General features: G+C 41.2%; 1 protein-coding gene across 1 annotated transcript in view; it reads left to right on the top strand.

The window, feature by feature from the left end:
• Positions 1 to 15,623, top strand: part of LOC126212813 (something about silencing protein 10) — a 195,196-nt gene extending 179,573 nt beyond the window's left edge. The window contains exons 9-10 of the mRNA XM_049940224.1: positions 9,523 to 9,707; positions 15,470 to 15,623. Of these exons, the coding sequence (XP_049796181.1) occupies positions 9,523 to 9,707; positions 15,470 to 15,562 (278 nt within the window). The 3' untranslated portion in view covers positions 15,563 to 15,623. The remainder of the gene's footprint in view (positions 1 to 9,522; positions 9,708 to 15,469) is intronic.
• The last annotated feature ends 527 nt before the right edge of the window (positions 15,624 to 16,150 follow it).

The following is a 16,150-nucleotide window of genomic DNA, read 5'->3' as shown; positions in this document are numbered from 1 at the left end:
TGGATTTCAGCAGCTAAAGAACCTGTTTCCAGCAAAAATCTAATCACACTGTGCACTTCACAAATTCTGGGATCTACAATTGTGTCAGCCATTGCAATATGCTCTCACTGACTGGCAAATGACTGCTAATCGAACTGACACTGCATTTTCCTAAAGAGATGGCAGACAGCACTGCGAGCGTGAAACTTCGTGCTGGCCTACCATCAGTTAAATGATGGTCACTGGACCTTAGTTTTGGAATACACATCGTATACAAATGACATGTCAGACAGGGTCAAGAGCACTTTCACATTGTTTTCTTACAATGCTGTTGTCTACAAAAAATTATATTTTTTCTGGCTCTACATCTATGTACATACTTCTCAATCCACCGTACGGTACATGGCGGAGGGTACCTTGTACTGCTGCTAGTCATTTCCTTTCCTGTTCCACTCACAAATGTATGTTGATGGTGGTAGAATTCTGCAGTCAGCTGAAAGTGCCAGTTGAAGTTTTCTCAATAGTGTTCTGCAAAAAGAGTGTTGTCTTCCCTCCAGGGATTCCCATATCAGTTGACGGAGCATCTCTGGCTACACTGGCGCATTGCTCTTCTGGTATCTGGTATGGAGGGTTTAGGGAATCTTTCTGTATACAGTCTCCAACTATGTCCTAAACCCTTCTTTCTCGTGCCACGACACAGTGTATTCCCAACCACAAGCACTCTCTCTTTCACTCTTGCAGCTCCCATGCTTTATTACCTATGAACCTTCCTTCATTAATTCTGTCATGTCATTTATGTCTTTACTTACTAAGGGCATTGCATCACTGATTCTGTCTCCTTCCTCATTCCTTTATTGTCTAAGGACATTCATTCATTAACTCTGTCACATCATTTATTTCTTTATCATCTAAGGATCTTTCCTCGTCCTTTCTCTCACATTACTTATTTCCACAGGCCCGCTCATTTTGCATGCCTGCAGCCCGACTTTGTGGCGCTCTGTGTCCACTAGTGCTGTGCCTGATTGTGTCTTTACTTTCAGTACTTTTTATTGTTCCAAGGACTTGTCTTCTTGTTGTGGACACAACAAGTATGAAATGTAATGAATAAATGTAATCACTTATAAAAAGGTGGATGGAAGACTTTGCATTCCAGGAAAGTATAGTGCCTCTGTGAAGGGAACCTCATAAAAGCCTCCAGTCTGGACCGATGCAGCAATGCTATGAGTCCTTACTGAGTAACCATGGCAGCAGATGTCAGAATTAACAAGTGGATATTTCATTTACTTTCATTTTACAATATTGTACAGGCTCCTTTTTGGGGTAGCTTGTCGAGCTGAACCAAATTTTTTTCAGTCCAGGAGTGTAGAAGACAAATTGTTTGTGGTGTGAGCTCAAAATCATCCTGCAGAGGCCTGTCCAAGGAACCGTGTAAGCTTACTGGCCTGTACTGTGCCTCGTACATCGTGCAGATAATATTTTTCGCCTTATTTCTTCTCACGTATTGGCTGCCGTCTGATCAGCCGCACTTTAAAAAATGCACGCTGCCAGTCACGCCACTGCATTTCCTACAGCCACCACTGTTGCACGAGGGGGGTGCCACAAACGATTATGCTGCTACCAATGATATGCAAACAGGGGGGGCTACCACGAACAATCAAGCTGCTACCGATGATATGCGAACATACCCTTTCCAGAACTCCAGTGGCGGGTGTAGTTAAGTTCAAACATCGGTGTGTTTGCCATTTCAAAACATTTACAGACTTTCATAGTGGTCGGGGCTCATCGTCTACAGAACAGTCATTGTATTGAAGACTGACTGAATTGTAAATCTTTGTAAATTAATATATTTCAACATTCATATCTACTGTTAGCAACTGATGCCACAACTGCACCAAACAAAATTATGTATTACTTTTACTATTTGATATTAGATGTAAAATAATTAATATCTGTATTCTCTGCCCACAAACAGCATTTGCTCCTTGTTCCTGTATGCACTAAAGAAATAGACAGTGTGCTTAGGAAGTTACAACACATCTTATGGTTATTAAGTGCTTTAATCAGTTGTTAAATGACACAATTTAGTTTAACTCCTGTCACTTCTCTTGTATTTATCAATCTTAAACACCCTCGATGCCTGGGTCACTTGCAACAAATTGTACAGATTTAATAACACAGGTTAGTAAGCTACTTATGCTGTGAGTAGCCTAACAGAACATTGCAAGCTGGCATTTGTAATTGCACCCTTGACTGACTAGTAAGTGAGTGAACATAACGTAATTACTCTGATTGACTAATGTAGTGATCACATACTTCAGTGACTCGACCTTGATCGAACAAACAACCTGACTGGCACGTAATTTAGTGACTGTGCTGTTTGAATGCTAGCTGCTGACTGATTGTGTAATTGTGTGAGATGCCTATTTAAAGTTATGCGTAGGACGGCTATTAGAAAATATCAAAATATAGAGCTGTTACATTGTAGACATTCACATAAAAAGTAAAAGAAATAAAATAATGCATAAACACTTTAGGCATAGGCACTGTTTTGATTAATAAGTGGATGGAAGTCCTTAAATCTGTGCAAATAAGCTTATATGTTATGAGGCATAATTTCCACAGAAAAGCTGAGTGGTCAGCGCGATGGAATGTCAATCCTAAGGGCCCGGGTTCGATTCCCGGCTGGGTCAGAGACTGGGGGTTGTGTTGTCCTTATCATCGTCATTTCATCCCCATCGATGCGCAAGTCGCCGAAGTGGTGTCAAATTGAAAGACTTGCACCCGGCGAATGGTCTACCCGACGGGAGGCCCTAATCACTGACATTTACATTTTACTGTCAGAGATCAGTGGGTTAGTCAGAGCTCAGTTCCACGAATTTTAACAGAAGATTTGGCAATGAAATGGTTGCTACCAAATTTATTCCTCAGGTTCTGACTGATAGTGAAGAGGAATGTTGAGTTTTTGGCTAAAAATGGCACAGTTCTGCTGCCCCACGCACCTTATTCGCCTGACCTGGCTCTGTGCGACTTTTTCTTTTCTCCACACATGAAAGGAGGCACGAAAGGGCACTGATTTGACAACATTGAAGAAGTTGAGAAAAAAATGAGGGAGGAGCTGTCAGCCATTTCTAAAGATGACTACAGAAAAATGTTTTGAATAGTGGAAGCACCATTGGGACAAATGTATTACTTATAATGGAGAGTATTTTGAAGAAGTTAAGGTTGTTATATAAACAATGTGTCCCCCCCTTCTCCCGCCCCCCCTCGAGTAGCGCCTCGTACACCCACACTCCGTCGGTAGGTATTTTAATGATTTAGAATTGCAGTTCCCCGCAACAGGTAGCCCTGTCACCGTAATGCATTAGTCTTGTTCATACGAGGCGTGTTTTTTAAGTAAGTACCATTTTGAAATTTAAAAAAGACGTGCTAAGATATCTCAATAATTTTATTTTTACATGAAAGCCTGTTCCTTAATCTACTTTTCTAAATAATTTCTGTCAATATTGAGGCACTTGTCATAACGTAGTAGCTTTTGAATACCCTGCTCATAGAAGTCTGCCACTTGACTTGTTAACCACTGCATCACCACTGTTTTGACTTTGTCATTGTCGTGAAGACACTGACCGCCCAGGTGTTTCTTCAAGTGCAGGAACAGATGGCAGTCACTGGGCGCAAGATCGGGGCTGTACGGAGGATGATTTCGAGTTTCCCATCGAAAAGATGTGATGAGATCTTTGGTCTGATTCGCCACATGTGGACGGGCATTGTCTTGCAGCAAAACAATGCCCTTGCCCAACTTCCACGGACTGTTGCTTTGATTCTGGTGTGACATAGGCCACCCACATTTCATTGCTCATAACAATTTGGCTTAAGAAATCATCACCGTCGTTGTGGTATCGCTCAAGGAAAGTCAATGCACTGTCTAAACGTTTGGTTTTGGGCACATCCGTCAACATTTTCGGTACCCAACGTGCACACAATTTCCGGAAATTCAAGTGCTCGGTCACAATGCCATACAAAACACTACGAGAAACATTAGGAAAGTCATCCCGCAAGGAGGAAATCGTAAAGCGTCTGTTTTCTCTCACCTTATTGTCCACTTCCTGCACCAAACTTTCATTAACGACCAAAGGATGCCCACTCCGTTGTTCATAAAGCACATTTGTGGGGCCATCTTTAAATGCTCTCACCCACTTTCTTACCATTCCATCACTCATAATGTTTTCTCCATAAACTGCAGAGATCTCACAAAGAATATCGATCACTTCACAGTCGGTGGGACCCGTGATTATCGGAGGCATCTTAAACACTCAGTACACAATGTAAACAACGAAGAATCAGATTATAATGGCATCAGTGCGTAGATTAAGGTACAGACTTTCGTGTAAAAATAAAATTATTGAGATATCTTAGCACGTCTTTTTTTAATTTCAAAACCGTACTTACTTAAAAAACGCACCTCATATTTAGTTTGTTACCAGACCTGGCAGAGTCTACTGGTATAAGGGGCGTGAACAGCATCAGATGTTGGGTGATCACTGGGAAGGACACAGACACGTGTCATATTAAACTTCCTGGCAGATTAAAACTGTGTGCCCGACCGAGACTCGAACTCGGGACCTTTGCCTTTCGCGGGCAAGTGCTCTACCAAAGGCAAAAGGTCCCGAGTTCGAGTCTCGGTCCGGCACACAGTTTTAATCTGCCAGGAAGTTTCATATCAGCGCACACTCCGCTGCAGAATGAAAATCTCATTCTGACAACGTGTCATATTCATCGAGACAGCATTATCGGCACCTGACAGAGTGTGGAAGGTACCTCATTGTGGGTCTCCATTTGGCCGGCTAGTCAAATTTTGCAATATGCACATTTGTGGAGCGTTTGGATGTGAGATTGGGCCAGTGTCGGATTGCAGGAGGCGTGATGGCAGGCACACTCGTCATCAAAGTCCCAGATGACCGCTGGGGAGGATCGCCATTTCCTGCACCGAGCACACTGCAACTTCTTCAGGTCAGACTTCCTGCACCAGTGTCAGAGACTAGCAAAAGCCAGACTTGGGAATTACTGTCCCACACCGAGGCAGCTATTAATATCATAAAGCAAACAGCTGCATTTGGACTGCTGCTGTGGCTAGGGAGCACGGGCTGCTGTGTGTGTGTGTGTGTGTGTGTGTTTTGCTGACAAAGGTCTTAATGGCTGAAAGCTATAATTGTGTGAATCTTTTTGTTGTGTCTATCGTGACTCAGCATCTCTGCTATATGCGAGTAGCAACCTTCCTTCCAATATTGTTACATTCCATCCTGGATTTTCCATTGTTTAATTCTGTGGAAGGAATTTTCATTTTCTAAAATAGTAAGGTATTTACATAACAGAAAAGCCCGAAGATTGGGTATATATTTTTTTCCAGAAAAATTTGGAGAGCTGTAAAACTCTAGAAGAAGATATCAATATTCTGATCCACAGGTATTTGTAATAATGGTATATCAAACTTTGTACGGAAATATGTTAATTTCATTCTGACAGATTTTTCAAAAAAATAACACTTGCTCTCACCTTGTTGAAAAAAGAAGCATGAAAATGTATGCCTGTATCCATATAAAATTCCTTAACAACTGTACTGAATTCAGTTACATTGCCTTGAAAACTTTGGACTGTATAAAGTTTTTTTTTTTCCTTCAAGGTATTGCAACTTCGCATACGTCCCCCGTTAATGGATTAATGCCGTTGTGCCCGGCTATGAGTGCGAGGCACAAGGCAGAGAGAGACACCACACTGACAATGCTCCAAAGTATTCTCTGTATCTCTGTGCACAGAATGCCTTCTTACGTGCACTTTTCCGTAGTCATTAGGTGGCAGAGAAGTCATCTGACGCATCTGAACGTTCGCACTGCCACCTCAGTTTGACGGGATTTCGAACGGTCGGGAACGTGTGGGGAACCCGGCAGGCGGCAACTTTTCTCGCGTGGAGAATATCGTGTGAGGTATCGAAAACTGATCTGCGACTGTTTTTCACTTTTTCCGATATTGCCTCAAATGTGATACTCCGGTCTCAGAGCACTAGGGCCTCGACTCTTCTGGCAGTTCCTGGTCTTTCACAGTGAGATAATTGACAGCTTCGATCTTCATTACTCAGACTTTGATCTCTCTTATTCAGACTCCGGCCACACTGGAAGTATCTGTGCCACCTGACCGCTGCGTCCTACAGTGATGCACTGTAGCCCTACCCTGCCACCAGCTTGGCGCAGATTGTTGGAGCATTGTTTCCTTTTAAATGCAGAAATTGTTTTACCATACAATACTCCAATTTTTCAGTGGGATGCTCTACCACCATGCAACAGTACTGTGGTGTGGGGCTTCAGTGAGTACTGGAACTGCAAATGTTTACCTTCAAACGGACAGAAAATTAATTACGGAACTTCATTTCTTCGTGACAGTATTTTACTCCTTGTATATAAATATGTTTGCAACAAGTTTGGTATTTGACATAGTGCCTCACTGTAGGCTGCTAATAAAGGTACAAGCATATGGAATAGGTTGCCAGATATGAGGGGGGACCCAAAAATAACCGGAATTTCTTTATAGAAAGCATATATTTTATTGTTTGCAAATACAACCTTAATCTCCTTCAAAGTACTCTCCGTTAGCACTAATACACTTGTCCAAATGTCCATTCCAGTGTTCGAAGCACCTTTTAAATTTGTCCTCTTTGATACCTGCTAGCACTTTCATGACATTGCACTTTGATCAGCAAAACACTTCCCTCTCAAGTCTCTTTTTCATCCTCGGGAATAGGAAGAAGTCCGAGGGTGCTAAATCCGGCAGATAGGGCGCGTGGGTCAAGCTAGTCGTCTTCGTCGAGGCCAAAAACTGGCGAACGCTGAAAGCCGTGTATGCAGGAGCGTTGTCGTGATGCAGGAACTGCATGCCAGAATCCCACAAAGCCGGACGTTTTCGTGACAAACTTCTGCGAAGCCATTTTATAACCTCCAAATAGAATTGTTGGTTTACTGTCTGGTTTTCAGGGACAAATTCAGAGTTTACGATCCCTTTGATGTCAAAAAAACAGATCAACATCGTTTTCACATTCTATTTCACTTGTCGAGCTTTTTTTGGTTGAGGTGAGCCAGGTGACTTCCATTGTGATGACTGTTGTTTCCTTTCTGGATCGTACCCATAGCACCGTGACTCATCACTTGTAATGATTTTGTTGAAAAAATGTGAATCATCTTTGAACGCGTCCTTCATTTCGAGACAGGCTCGAACGCGACGATCCCTTTGATCTCTGGTAAGAAGCTTCAGCACGAATTTTGCTGCCACTCTTCGCATCCCCAAATCGATGGTCAAGATGCACCGAATTGAGCTCCAGGACAACCCGGACAAAGTTCTCGAGTCGGTCGATTGTCCTGCGTCGATCTTCACTGATGAGGTCACGCATTTTGTCGATGTTGTCTTCGCTTCGAGCAGTTGAAGGTCGACCGGAACGGGGCTGATCTTCGACCACCATTTCTCCCTTTTTAAACTGAGAAAACCATGCGTACACTTGTGTTTTACTAAGAGCACGGTCTTTGTAGGCTGTCTGAATCATCGCAACACTTTCTGCTGAGTTCTTGCCGAGCAAGAAACAAAACTTCACTGCTGCACGTTGTTCGTAAGAATTAGCAATTTCCTCGCGTCACGTCTGCACCGTAAGCACACTCAAAGAACTGCCGAAGAAACCACACTTCTCACTGTTGGGTGATACCGTGTGGCAGAATGACTCAGCAGAGCTCCTACTACAACCCTCTGGCGGCACAACTTGGTACTACAAGTACACGATGTGCAGCATTACGATTCCAGTTACTTTTGTATCCCCTCTCGTACGTGAGTGGCTCGAAGACTCCTCAAGTAATACAACCCAGTGCAGTGTTCTTGGCAGCGAGCGTTTATCGAGGATGAGGGTATCGTCAGAAGTCCCCTAGGCGAGGGTGTTAGGACCGCTATTATTTTTTACACAAATGGCGGACAGGGTAGGCAGCAACCTGCGGTTGTGTGCTGATGGTGCTGTGGTGTACAGAAAAGTATCATTATTGAGTGACAGTAGGAGGGTACAAGATGACTTAGACAAACTGTATAGCTGGTATGATGAATGGCTGTAAATGTAGAAAAATGTAAGTTAGTGTGGATTAGGAAAAACAAACCTGTAATGTTCAAATACTGCATTAGTAGTGTGCTGCATCAACCAAATGTCTAGGTGTAAAGTAGCAAAGTGATATGAAACGGAATGAGCATGTGAGGATTGAAGTAGCGAAGGCAAATGGCTGACTTTCGTGTATTGGGAGAATTTTAGAGAAGTGTAGTTCATCTGTAAAGGAGACTACATATAGGAGTCTAGTGTTACCCATTCCTGACTACTACTCGAGTGTTTGGGATCCGTACCAGGTTGGACGGAAGGGAGACATCAATGCAATTCGGGGTTGATTAGTTACTGTTAGGTTCGAACAACATGCAGGTTTTATGGAGATGCTTTGGGAAGTCAAATGAGAGTGCCTGGATGAAAGGTGGCATTCTGTTTAAGGAACACTGTTAAGAAAATTTAGAGGCCCAGCATTTGAAGCTGACTGCCAAACGACTCTACTGCCGGCCAACATACATTGTGCATAAGGACCACAAAAATAAGATACGAGAAATTAGAGCTCAACAGGGGCATGTAGATAGTCATTTTTCCCTTGCCCATCTACAAGTTGATCAGGAAAGCAGTTAGCTAGTAGCGGTGCAGGGTACCCTCTGCCACACACAATGTTCAGTGGCTTGCGGAGTATGTATGTAGGTGAAGATGTAGATTATATCATAAACAAAAATATGATTCAGATATTTTTGTTCATCCCAAATCCATGACAACTGTTTCACTCAGGTTTTTTATGTCTATACTTTTGACAGCAGGAGGTCTTTGGGACAACAGCCATTTACTATAGTGGGACGGCTATTGTGATGACTGTAGGCATTTCGTTTTCTCACAATTTCACTTAGGGTCTGCTGAAGGGATGTAAGGACCACCCTCACCCCCCCCCCCCCCCTCCCCCACTCCTCCAACCTCTCTCTATCTTTTTTTTTTTAAAATGCTTTTTGTATTGTGTATTCTTGTTTTATAGCATGTTGTGAATGACCGAGTGAGGTGGGATGTTGGTTGGCTCACTGGACTCACATTTGGGAGGACAACAGGTTGAGTCCACATTTGACTCTCCTGATTTATGTTTTCCATCATTTCCCTGAATCTCTCTGTGCAGATGCTAGGACAAGTCCTTTGAAAGGGCACGGGCCATTTCCTTCCCCATCCTCGCAACATTCAAAGATCGTTCTCCGTCTCTAATGATCTCGATGTCGATGGGGCGTTAAATGCTAATCTTCCTTCCTTCCATTGTGGTTCTATAGAACAAAGTGTATATACAAATTAATATAATTTCATTTCACTTGCTACTTACTCTCTGAAGCAGGCAATGTATTGGTCAGCATTCTTTGGTAGATTTGTCAGTGCTACAAATTGTTATTGTGCCTTTCACACGGTCACAGGCGAAGACTCCGCCAGTGAAGAAATTGCAGACGGGGAGAGTGGCAAGGAGGGAGACCGGCGTGCCATTACCTACGAAATGGCCAAGAACAAGGGGCTGACGCCGTACCGCAAGAAGGAGATGCGCAACCCCAGGGTGCGGCACCGCCGCAAGTACGAGAAGGCGCGCGTGCGCCGCAAGGGCCAGGTGAGTTGCCAGCCTACTGTAACGTCGCTGGCATTCGTTACGTCATATACAAAGGAAATTACGTATATATTTTATATATTTTTATTTTTTAATTTAACAGCATGATTCTTTCTTTCAAGGATATTGTCTTTTCTTATCACTTTTACTTACGTGCATAAGTAAATATGAAACGGGTTCTTGAAGGGCCTCAGTTATTCATGTACCAACTTTAGATTTTTAACGTGAAGACTAAAATATAGTTGCCGTTAACCGAATTGAATGTAATTTTGTTAATCTCTATTTATTGATTGCAAAGCAAGGCTTGAGAGAATTTTGATTGTTGATAAATTAAAAAATAAAAATATATAAAATATATATGTAATTTCCTTTCTATATGACGCAACGTATGCCACCGACGTTACAAGTGGCACCCCATGTTGGGCGCCACTTGTGACGTTGGTGATATTTGTTACGTCATATACAAAGGAAATTACATATATTTATTTTATATATTTGTATTTTTAATTTCTCGGCATGCTTCTTTCTCTCAGGGATATTGTCTTTTCTTATCACTTTTACTTACGTGCATAAGTAATTATGAAACGGATTCTTGAACGGCCTCAGTTATTCATGTACCAACTTTAGATTTTGAACATGATGACTAAAATATAGTTGCCGTTAACTGAATTGAAGATAAAACTTACCGAACTCATGGAATCTGTATAGTTTAAAAACATGAACTTTAATGTAAATAAATTACCTGTTGCAATTTAAAAAGGTTCTTATAACGAAATCTCTCGCATTTACAGTTACTGTTAACACTGAAAAATAAATTAATACTTCGGCGCGTAATGCATCGGAAGATGAGCTTCTCGCAGTGCAAATTACTGAAAAAATGCTTATTAAAAATAATTAGCCACTGCGAGCATTTGAGGTGACAACTATTACAAATAAATTCATTTTGTAATAATAATAACAAGTTTATTTTAGCAATAAATACGAATAACTTACATAAAATATGTGTAGCCGCTCAATGGCTGCCTTCTGTATAGCAAAACAAAACAGTGTGTGTACCACAAAGCTTTTGACAATGTTAACTGGAATACTCTCTTTCAAATTCTGAAGGTGGCAGGGGTAAAATACAGGGAGCGAAAGGCTATTTACAATTTGTACAGAAACCAGACGGCAGTTATAAGAGTCGAGGGGCATGAAAGGGAAGCAGTGGTTGGGAAAGGAGTGAGACAGGGTTGTAGCCTCTCCCCGATGTTATTCAATCTGTATATTGAGCAAGCAGTAAAGGTAACAAAAGAAAAATTCGGAGTAGGTATTAAAATCCATGGAGAAGAGATAAAAACTTTGAGGTTCGCCGATGACATTGTAATTCTGTCAGAGACAGCAAAGGACTTGGAAGAGCAGTTGAACGGAATGGACAGTGTCTTGAAAGGAGGATATAAGATGAACATCAACAAAAGCAAAACGAGGATAATGGAATGCAGTCAAATTAAATCGGGTGATGCTGAGGGAATTAGATTAGGAAATGAGACACTTAAAGTAGTAAAGGAGTTTTGCTATTTGGGGAGTAAAATAACTGATGATGGTTGAAGTAGAGAGGATATAAAATGTAGACTGGCAATGGCAAGGAAAGTGTTTCTGAAGAAGAGAAATTTGTTAACATCGAGTATAGTTTTAAGTGTCAGGAAGTCGTTTCTGAAAGTATTTGTATGGAGTGTAGCCATGTATGGAAGTGAAACATGGACGATAACTAGTTTGGACAAGAAGAGAATAGAAGCTTTCGAAATGTGGTGCTACAGAAGAATGCTGAAGATTAGGTGGGTAGATCACGTAAGTAATGAGGAGGTATTGAATAGGATTGGAGAGAAGAGAAGTTTGTGGCACAACTTGACTAGAAGAAGGGATCGGTTGGTAGGATATGTTTTGAGGCATCAAGGGATCACAAATTTAGCATTGTAGGGCAGCGTGGAGGGTAAAAATCGTAGAGGGAGACCAAGAGATGAATACACCAAGCAGATTCAGAAGGATGTAGGTTGCAGTAGGTACTGGGAGATGAAGAAGCTTGCACAGGATAGAGTAGCATGGAGAGCTGCATCAAACCAGTCTCAGGACTGAAGACCACAACAACAACAACAACAACAACCACAAAATACGTCCTTCATCCTCGGCCGTACAATCGCATCTCTTTTGATCCTTTTTTATTTTCATAGACATTAAATAAAGATGCTACTCTTTAATTATCGCTACATATCAGTTGTTTCAAGAACATTAACTATATCTTTTACACTAAATATATTCATAAAATACTTAATTACGGTTTACAACCGATACTAATGTCAATATTTATGTGACGTACTGTCACACTACCTGCACTGTAGTTCTATTGGGTGAGTTATTTCGTTAGTGGGACTAGTCAAGTATAACTTGTTGTTCTTGTTGTGGTCTCCAATCTGTAGACTGGTCTGATGCAACTCTCCACACTAACCTATCCTGTGCACCCCTTCCAATTTTTATGCCCACCCCATCACATACACACACTTACCTGCATTACCAAATTGACAATGCCTCGATGCCTCGATATGTGTCCTCTAAGCCGATCCCTCCTTGTAGTTAGGTTGTGCCGTAGATTTCTTATCAGTCAGTACCTCTTCTTTAGCTGCAGCTGAGTTAGCCCCTCTTCTGACTGTGATCTGGCATGTATTCTTTTGACAGAACACTGTTCCCAGTAGTTGTAAGAAACCCGTCTACAAGAAGTCTAGTAGAAGTGATCCTCGAAACTTCCGTCCAGTATCCTTGACATCAATTTGTTCTAGAACCTTAGAACATATTTTGAGCTCAAACATAATGAGGTAACTTGAACAAAATGAGCTCCTCCACGCCAACCAGCACGCTTTCCGAAAACATCGATTGTGTGAAACCCAACTTGTACTTTTATCACATGACATACTGAAAATATTGGATCAAGGGAGCGAGGTAGATGCAGTATTTCTTAGTTTCCAAAAAACATTTGACTCAGTACCACACCTATGCTTGTTGCCAAAAGTAAGATCATATGGGATATTGAGTGATATTTGTGATTGGATTGGGGACTTCGTGGTAGGCAGGACGCAGCATGTTATCTCGGATGGAGTGTCGTCGTCAGATGTAGAAGTAACTCCAGGTATGCCCCAGTGAAGTATGTTGGGACCCTTGCCATTCGTGTTGTATATTAATGACCTTGCAGGCAATATTCATAGCAACAGGAGGCTTTTTGCAGATGATGCAGTTATCCATTTTGAAGTACTGTCTGCAAGAAGCTGCATAAATCTTGATAAGATTTCGAAGTGTTGCAAAGACTGACAGCTTGCTTTAAATGTCCAGAAATGTAAAATTGTGCACTTCACAAAAAAGTTCCATTACTATAAGTGAGTCACAGTTGGAATCAGCCAACTTATACAAATACCTGTTTAAAACACTTTGTAAGGATGTGTAATGGGAATGATCACACAGTCTCAGTTGTGGGTAAAGCAGGTGGTAGTTTCAGTTTATTGGTAAAACACAAGAGAAGTGCAATCAGTCTACAAAAAAGATTGCTTACAAATCACTTGTGCGACCCGTTCTAGAATATTGCTCAAGTGTCTAGGACCCGTTCCAAATAGGACTGACAGGGGATATTGAATGTATGCAGAGAAGAGCAGTAAGAATGGTCACAGGTTTGTTTGACCTGTGGGGGAGTGGTACAGTGGTGCTGGAGATACTAAACTGGCAGACTCTATCCTATCCTGAGAAAGTCTACTAACAAAGTTTCAAGAACCAGCTTAAAATGATGATTCTAGGAATACACTACAACCCCCACCTATTGCTCACGTAGGGATAATAACAAGGTTACAGTAATTAGAGCACCCACGGAGGCATTCAATCAATCATTCTGCCTGCGCTCCATGCGTGACTGGAACGGGAAGAAACACTAATAACTGGTACAAGGCACATACCCTCTGCCATACACTTCATGGTGGTTTGCAGGGTACGGATGTAGATATAGATGTAGCTATTCAGTCTGTCCAAGGGATTCTTCTGTAGCATCTCACTTCATAAGCTTCTACACTCTTCTTTCTGAAGTGTTTACCATTCATGTTTCAGTTCTGTACGATGATACATAACAGTCTAATACCTTCAGAAAATACTTTCCCAAGACTTAAATTTACACAAGATGTTAACAAACCTTCTTTTCTGTTGCCAGTTTACGTTTATACACGGTGATTCAGCTGGCCCCACCGACGTCATTTTATGCAACCCGTGCATGAGATTTTCATTTTGTCTCACTCGCTAGACACATACCGTTAGCCTTGCAGAAAAAATGAACGGTAACTTTTTGCAGGAAATTTGAGTCAGTTAAATTTTGTACTGTGATATGTTTTCGCTGACAGTCATGGTTTTTGAGGTATTCAAAAAAATGTACAAAAGTGACCTTCAAATGCACCTCCATCCTCACACTCATCCCGCACCAATCAGGATTTCTAGTATGTTGTTCATTGTACTCCCTCCTACAACTGTAAAAAAATTTTCGGCTGCACAGACTATTCCCAATTTTCGACCTTTTTTGGTCTCTGTCAATCAGGTCGTTATGCCACCTGCATAGTCATCTGTTTTGTTAACATTACTAATTTAAATGTGCCTGTAAAGTGTGATGAAAGAAAAAAAAATCTGTGTAAATGTTACGGTAAAACTAGTTACATTGACAGTTTGATCCAAACTTAACCCTTACAAGCACAGCAGTTCCATAGTCAGGAGACCTGACAATTACAGCGATGTAATAGTTTATTTTATGCTGTTAAAATTCACAAAATTATTACCTAAAATTTACATAAACATTAATTTTACAATTTGTCACTTCTCAAGCTAAGGCGGTGGCATAATAATTTCAGACATTGAAGACCAAAGTCAATCAGATGTGGGAAATAATTCGTGCAGTTGCAGGTTTTTGTACAGTGGTTGGAGAGAGCGCAATGAATGACAACAAGAAATCCTGACGAATAGGAGCTGAGTGTGGGAGTGGAGATGCATTTGAAAGTCACTTTCGTATGGTTTTCTTGACTAACTTGAGAACTGTGGCCCCTAGAAGAAATGTATCTCAGTACAAAATGTAACTACATCAAATTTTCTACAAAAAGGTCCTGTCGATTTCTTACCATAGGACTAACAGAATGTGTGTTGTGAGTGAGAAAATATGAAAATCTCAACACATGTTTTTTTGGAGGCCAGCTGTAACATCGTGGGTTGCAGAAAACGACATTGGTAGGGGCTGCTGAATCAGCCTGTCCACACTTGGCAATCCATAATTTATTTTGCTGCGCAAATAGCAAAACTCTTCTACCACTTTTATTTAGTTTCTCATTCTGTAGTCCAATTCCTTCAGACTCACCTGATTTAATTTGAATAGACTCCATTACCCAGGTTTTACTGTTATCGGTGTTCACGTTGAAACCTCTTCTGAACATTCTATCCATTTCGTTCAGTTGCTTTTCCATGCCAATAGCCATCTGTGAAGGAATTGCAGTGTTGTCAGCAAACGTCAAAGATTTTATATCTTCACCTTGAACTTTTAATTCAGTTGTCAGATTTCTTCCCAGTCACCTGTACTGCTTGCACATTATACAGATTGAATAATTTCAAAGATAGGACACAACCCTGTCTCACTCCGTTCCCAAATAGTGCTAATCACTCACGTCCTTCGACTGTTATAACTTTCAACTGTGTAACTATTTATGGTGCATAACATGTCTCAATTTCAGGTTCGCGAGCCGAGGAAGGAAGTGAAGAAATACGGTGGAGAAGTCTCGGGAATCAAGATAGGTGTGACCAAGAGCATCAAGCTGAAAGTGTGATCTGTGTTTGTATGCTGCCCTGTGGCTGTATTATAAGAGCAATAAAACGTGTTAGAATTCACCTGACCTTTTGTGCCTATACGCTGTTCGCTTTTGGTTTTATTACTTCACATGCTGTGTGGAAACAAACAATAGTTCATTTCGTTCTACGATAGGTTGATTTGAATTCAATTACACTAGTTAACAAATTTAAACTTTTTTTCTGCATCTGGTTTGTAAATGGGTGGATTTACCTAATTTTGGGGTGCTGAATACATTGGTAAAATCGGTTTTTCTGTATGACGTCACATTTCCTAGATACACAGCAGAATAATGGTAATAGCAAAAATTGACACAATTAATTCAAACAAAAAATACACATTCAGAATGTTTGAAATCAATACTATTTTGTGTGTATATATGGGCATGATGCCAATAAAGGTCCAAATTAGTTCAGAAGATATTTTCACCTTTAATCGCCTTTGTTTTTGAAAAATGCGATGACAGAGCTCTTCTCCAGTTTGCTGTTTCATCACCCTCCCTAACAAGACCCCAGCAGTAGTCACCCATCATCGAAGGGTTCCAGTGGCCTCGGTAATGGTGTTCCAT

Source organism: Schistocerca nitens, chromosome 11 (genome assembly GCF_023898315.1).
Source record: "Schistocerca nitens isolate TAMUIC-IGC-003100 chromosome 11, iqSchNite1.1, whole genome shotgun sequence".
Classification (NCBI taxonomy): domain Eukaryota; kingdom Metazoa; phylum Arthropoda; class Insecta; order Orthoptera; family Acrididae; genus Schistocerca; species Schistocerca nitens.
This window is presented reverse-complemented; position numbering and strand designations above follow the sequence as displayed.